General features: G+C 46.0%; 1 protein-coding gene across 2 annotated transcripts; it reads right to left on the bottom strand.

Moving 5' to 3' along the window:
- Window positions 1–336: 336 nt before the first annotated feature.
- On the bottom strand, window positions 337–4,665 carry LOC132385883 (probable G-protein coupled receptor 139). Of its 2 annotated transcripts, none has more exons than XM_059958122.1 (3): window positions 3,821–4,665; window positions 2,797–2,967; window positions 337–1,874 (listed from the first exon to the last, which is right to left on the bottom strand). In XM_059958122.1, exons 2-3 carry the CDS (start codon window positions 2,870–2,872, stop codon window positions 967–969), a joined length of 984 nt encoding a protein of 327 aa, XP_059814105.1. In that variant the 5' UTR covers window positions 2,873–2,967; window positions 3,821–4,665; the 3' UTR covers window positions 337–966. The 2 variants fall into 2 exon arrangements, with proteins under 2 accessions (XP_059814105.1, XP_059814104.1); XM_059958121.1 differs by having other exon boundaries at window positions 2,797–2,941.
- Between the last annotated feature and the right edge of the window lie 1,678 nt (window positions 4,666–6,343).

The raw sequence follows: 6,343 nt of genomic DNA, 5'->3' as shown, positions 1-6,343 counted from the left end.
TTCCACCTAGGAAATCTGGGAAACTAGGAACCTATGGGCTTTAGTGTTAATAATTGTGGGCCTATGGAAAGACTGGTGGGATAATGGTCACAAGGGGAGATACAACTGTGTCTAATGGGAAATACCATTACAGAACACATAAAAGTGTTGGATTTATGGGAGAAGGGAAGAAAACAAGAATAGTTTTCCAATTAGCAATACTATACCTCATGTCGTGTTGGTAAACATCACTCTGGGCCGTGTACGTTTTGTCATTATGAAACAGTTGAACACATTTTAATTCAGTGAGAAGCGTATCAGAAAGAAAGAAATCAGATGGAGGCTTCATTACAATCCTCGGGGGTTGTTAGACTTTATTTAAAAGCTCTCTGACGTAATGGGAGTGACTTTAATTTAGTTCATAATATTGTGTTTCATTCCGTACGATCTCTGGGGTAAATTACGTTTCGAACGGAAAAACAATAGAAGCGGCCAGGGTTTTATTTCCCAATTCTCCGCACCACACTCCAGTCCAGATGGTGGCGGCATCAGCGCCTTGAAGTGGGAATGTCGACCGTCGTTTGTCCAAATCCCGCCCTATTCCTTCACGTTAGCCAATCGTTCAAGGGACTGCGGAGACTGCTGTGATAATATTGGAATAGCCTATAGCATCGTACTATACGCAGCCGACATGGTGGAACGTCGGACTGCGAGGATGGTCCAAGGGAATGGAAATAGATCCAAATATCCACTGACCAATGGGTTTGTACCTTCCGGAGCAGTTCTTCGATTGACATCTTCCCGATCCAATGAGATACTGACCCTCCCGGACGGTGCTTTGCCCCACCCCATACACAAACTATGCTGATATCCCATAGCTGCCGGACGATGGGATAATCGGCCTGGGAATAACATCTGGGAAATCAGGTGGTGAACGTGAGGGGCTGGACGCGGACTGGAAACACTGCGGCCGCCTCCGGCTTGTAATCAGGACGCCGCTTTATTGAGGAACTGAAGCACCGAGGTGACCGGATATTTCAACGCGCTGATCACCTGTGCCCTAAATTTTGACTGAGTTACCGCGTAAATAAATGTGTTCGTGCAGCAGCTGAAATTCCTCAGCAAAACACCGGCGTAGGTAAAGATCCATTCAGAGTCATTGAAATTGTATCCTTTTCCTGAGACATAATAATACATGAAATTTACAACCAGTGTCATCCACAGGAGGATAAAGCTGCCGGAGAGGGTGAAGAGTAAAACCACAGACCTCCTCCTGTTCTCCATCTCCGGGTCACTGCGGTTCTCCCCTTTGCTCTGACCCTTCAGCCCCTTACGGACCCGACTGCCCACTAAAATGTGTCTGACTGTCAGAGCGTTGAGCAGCAGGATCATAACGAAAGGGAGGAACGGAGTTAAAACCGTATCGAGCCAATTATATACTACCCACCCGGGGTCAGTGAAAACATTGTCCTTGATCATACAGAACCACGGTACATTGTCGATGATCACCTTGGGTTCCCGTGTGAAGTATCGGGGAACGTTTCTTAGACAGGTCAGTACGCCGGTTGTTGTCAGAACCACAGCCGCAGTTTTCCCGGTGCAATATTTCGTTTTCAGCTTCTGGCAGCAAATGGCGACAAAACGATCAACAGTGAAAGTGACGGTGAACCAGACAGAACATTGTGTGGCTGTGAACCTCAATACGCGATAACTCTGCACACAGGGGTGATGTCCAGAAAACTCCACCGGAAGGGTAATACCAACTGATTTTAAAAAAATGATCTCGGTAAAAACGGACAGTAGATCGGCCGCTGCCATGGCCACCAGGTAGCGAGTGGTGCAGGTGGAGAGGCCGCACTTTCCCCGGGACAGGATCACAATCGCCAATAAATTCACTGGAGCGAGAGAGAGAAAGAACAGACACTGGACATTACTGAACACATTCTGCGGAAATTTACAACGGATCGGTTTTCATCTGAAGATCAGGAGTGCTAGGGTTTGTGAACCGTTGCTAATCCAACATCAGACAAGGGTCACATTGTCTCTAACTTGCCCTCTTCAATGTGGAGTTAAGACGCTGTATTCGGACCGAGATTCTTCGTCTGGACTAAGCGGGGCCCCGATTCCCGACGGGTCTCAGAGGGAAAGCAGAAACAAGCTAGTAACCTGAGGCTGAGTTAATGGATTAATTTTACAGCACAGTTCAGTTCGATATCACACGTTAGCAGATCCGTGAACACTGGTTCAGGTGATCAGACCCAATCACTGACCAACAGACAGTAGGATCGGACTATGACAGACTTCGTAACGAGACGTAAAACACATGACCAGGGGTTCTCTCTGATCAATAACTCAGGAACTGGGAACTGCACCATGTAAAACCCTCCGAGGTACAACTTCCCTGGAAGGTGCTGCCCCCAGCACTGGGAAAAATTCCATTTAAACCCACCCTGTCACACCTTTCTATGGAGCTGCCTGGACCCAGCAATGGGACTGCTCTGGAAAAGGCTCCACTGATATCCTCCCCGTCACACCCTCCCGGAGAGCTGCTTGTCCCCAGCACTGGAGAAACTCTGTACAACGTCCCGTTAAAGGCAGGAACAACGTTCGAGTCGGTACCGTGAATGAGAGGAGAGGCAGCGGTTTAGTTCCGCTTGTCGTTAAATATAAAATATCAAAATGTTGAACTGACAGGATAGACACCTCTGACGGAGGTGTACTCAATGATCATCGTTAAAAGCTTGTTAAATGATCAGAAACAGCATCACACCAGTAAACACTCAGAGATACCGAACATGAATTGCTCTGCTCACTCACCAGGAACTCCAATGACGGCAATCAACACGAACAGTATTTTCTGCACACTCAGGTACCTATGGACAATTGAGGACATTGTATCTGCCCAGTAATCCGTCTGTGCCACAGGTGATCTCTCGGAATGACATGTCGAGGCAGCACTTGCCTGGGGTTTTTAAAACCATTTAGCGACTCCACAGGGACAGATTTCGACAGATTTAGAAATAAACATGTTGTAATTATTTACAAACCATTTACGTCAGACACGTGAAATCCCCGCGGTGACAGAATGTGATTAAATTAAAGATTTAATATTTAGATAGGTTGTTTTACGCAGAGAGTGGTGAGAGAGTGGAATAGGTTACCGGCGACGGTGGTGGAGGCGGAAACGATAGGGTCTCATAAAATTGTTCTGCTTGCGTCATAGAGCTTAGAAGAATAGAGGACTATGTGTATCCCTAGGTAGTTTCTTTGATAAGGACATGTTCGGCACAGCTTTGTGGTCCGAAGTGCCTGTATTGTGCTCTAGGGTTTTCTATGTTTCTTTTCCATGTTCTCTGGACGGTGAAGACAGTGTAGTTGTGTGTGAGTGTGTGTGTGTGAGTGTGTGTGTGTGTGTGTGTGTGTGTGTGTGTGTGTGTGTGTGTGTGTGCGTGCGTGAGTGCGTGTGTGTGTGTGTGTGTGTGTGCGTGCGTGCGTGTGTGTGTGTGTGTGTGTGTGTGTGTGTGTGTGTGTGTGTGTGTGTGTGTGTGTGTGCGTGCGTGAGTGCGTGTGTGTGTGTGTGTGTGTGTGTGTGTGTGTGTGTGCGTGCGTGAGTGCGTGTGTGTGTGTGTGTGTGTGTGTGTGTGTGTCTATCTACCTGTGTGAATGTGGGTGTCCGTGTCTGTTTGCTCCTCAACAACATTAAAATCCCTGGCTCTGATCACCACACTTTGTGTGGTTATGTGTTACTGTGCTTCTGACGCTATGTGTGGGTAACCCATTGTCTCCGCCTGACCCTGCCTGAATGAACATTTGTCCGTAGACTTCGAGATCACTTTATAACCTTGTTTCGGTCCCTTCGCATCTGTGTCCGCAAACTGCGCATGCTCTGGAACTCTGATTTCAAACACTTCACAAAATGGCTGCCTGAACCATTAAAAAAAAGCAGAGGTAAAAATTCAAATTAATTTCATGATCAATATATGAACAAATGAGACAATCTTGAGAATCGGTACGGCTCCAACTCAGCAGACACCCCCACATGCACATTGGATTATCCCAGAGCAAGTATCATTTCAAATAGTTCACAGAACGGCTGCGTCCGCTTGAGTTAACAGCAAGAAGTAATTTCATTCCAAACTGCATTTATTATTGAAGTAACAATGATTAATATAACTAATACAACTGCGTAGGGAGTTCCGGGAGTTAGGTGCGAAGCTGAAGAGCATGGCCTCCAGGGTAACAATCTCAGGATTGCTACCTGTGCCACGTGCGAGTGAGGCAAGGAACAGAAGGATTATACAGATGAATACGTTACTGAAAGGATGGTGCAGGAGGGAGGGCTTCAGGTTTTTATGATAATTGGGCTTTGTTCCAGGGAAGGCGGGATCAGTTCCGAAGGGAAGGTTTACACCTGAACTGGAGCGGTACTAACATTCTTGCAGGGAAGTTTGCTAGTGCTTCTTGGGGGGGGGGGGGTTAAACTAAATTTGCAGGTGGCGGGGATCCAGAATGTGAGACAGGATAGCGAGATGAAGAATAAAGGACAGGTGGGGACTACACGGTTCCGGAATATTAAGTGAATAGTAGAGAAAGGTGAGGCGGAATAAGTGTTAAGGAGGACACATGTACAGAGGGATGGTCTAACGGAACATGGAGTTAAATGTGCAGAAAGAATAAGTAAATTTAGGAAGGACAACAAAATTCTAGCGGCGTATAGCCCGATGGGAGTTCGGGGAGCTGGGTTAAACACAATAGGCAGCGATTCAAACTGAGAGAGGAGAAATGGGGTAAAAATTCTATATCTGAATGCATAAAGTGTCAGAAATAAGGCGGATGAGCTTGAAGCCCAGGTGCGAATGGGTAACTATGATGTTGTTGGAATAACGGAGACATGGCTGCAGGGAGATCAGACCTGGGAAATGAATGTACAAGGGTATACGTGCTGTCGTAGGGACAGAAATGTGGGCGGAGGGGGTGGGGTGGCCCTGTTGGTGAGGAATGAGATTCAGTCCTTTGCAAGGGGGGACATAGAATCAGGAGAAGTGGAGTCTGTGTGGATAGAACTGAGGAAAAGTAAGGGCAAAAGGACCCTAATGGGTGTTGTCTACAGTCCACCAAACAGTAGCATGGATATTGGGTGCAAGTTGAATAGGGAGTTAACATTGGCATGTGGCAAAGGTAATGTCGCAGTAGTTATGGGGGATTTCAAGATGCAGGTGAACTGGTAGAATCAGGTTGGTGCTGAACCCCAGGATAGGGAGTTTGTACAGTGCCTATAGGATGCATTCTTGGAACAGCTTGTACGAGAGCCGACCAGGGACAAGGCTATTCTGGATTTAGTGTTATGTAATGAACAGGATTTGAGAAGCGATCTTGAAGTAAAGGAGCCATGAGGAGGTAGTGACCATAATATAAGTTTTTAATTTGAGAACGATAAGGGCAGCTTGCAAGTGTCTGTGTTGCAGTTGAACAAAGAAGACTATGGAGACATGAGGGAGGAGCTGGCCAAAGTTAACTGCACGGATATCCTAGCAGAAAAGACAGTGGAGCAGCAATGGCAGGTATTCTTGGGAATAATGCACAAGGTGCAAAATCAGTTCATCCCCCGGAGAAGGAAAGATTCAAAGGGGGGAAAGGGGCCACAGTGCTTGACAATGGACGTCAGAGATTGCATAGCATTAAAAAAGGAAGTATGACAGAGCTAAGGTGAGTGGGAGGACAGATGATTGGGACCTTTTTAATGAACAACAGAACTTAACTAAAAAGGCAATACGGGGAGAAAAAATGAGGTACGAACACAAGCTAGCCATGAATATAAAGGAGGATAGCAAAAGCTTTTTTAGGTATGTGAAGAGAAAGAAGATAGTTATGAACAATGTTGGGCCCTTGAAGAATGAATTGGGTGAAATTGTTATGGGAAACAGAGAAATAGTAGATGAATTTAATAAGTACTTTAGATCTGTCTTTACTAAGGAAGACACAAGCAATCTCCCAGATGTATGGATGGGCCAAGGACATAGAGTAACTGAGGAAATGAAACAGATTGACATTAGGAAGGTAACGGTGATGAGTAGACTGATGGGACTGAAGGCTGACAAATCCCCAGGTCCAGATGGTCTGCATCCTAGGGTACTAAAGGAGGTGGCCCTGGAAATTGCGGATGCATTTGTAATCATTTTCCAATGTTCCTTAGATTCAGGATCAGTTCCTGAGCATTGGAGAATGGCTAATGTTATCCCACTTTTTAAGAAAGGAGGGAGGGAGAAATAATCACACATCTCTATTGTCTGATATTCCGGTGTTCATGTGTTCTGCTGCTGTCTTCCATGTTGAAGACTAACGCAAAATAACATTGACTTGATCT

The sequence above is a fragment of the Hypanus sabinus genome (assembly GCF_030144855.1).
Source record: "Hypanus sabinus isolate sHypSab1 chromosome X2 unlocalized genomic scaffold, sHypSab1.hap1 SUPER_X2_unloc_4, whole genome shotgun sequence".
Taxonomy (NCBI): Eukaryota; Metazoa; Chordata; class Chondrichthyes; order Myliobatiformes; family Dasyatidae; genus Hypanus; species Hypanus sabinus.
This window is presented reverse-complemented; position numbering and strand designations above follow the sequence as displayed.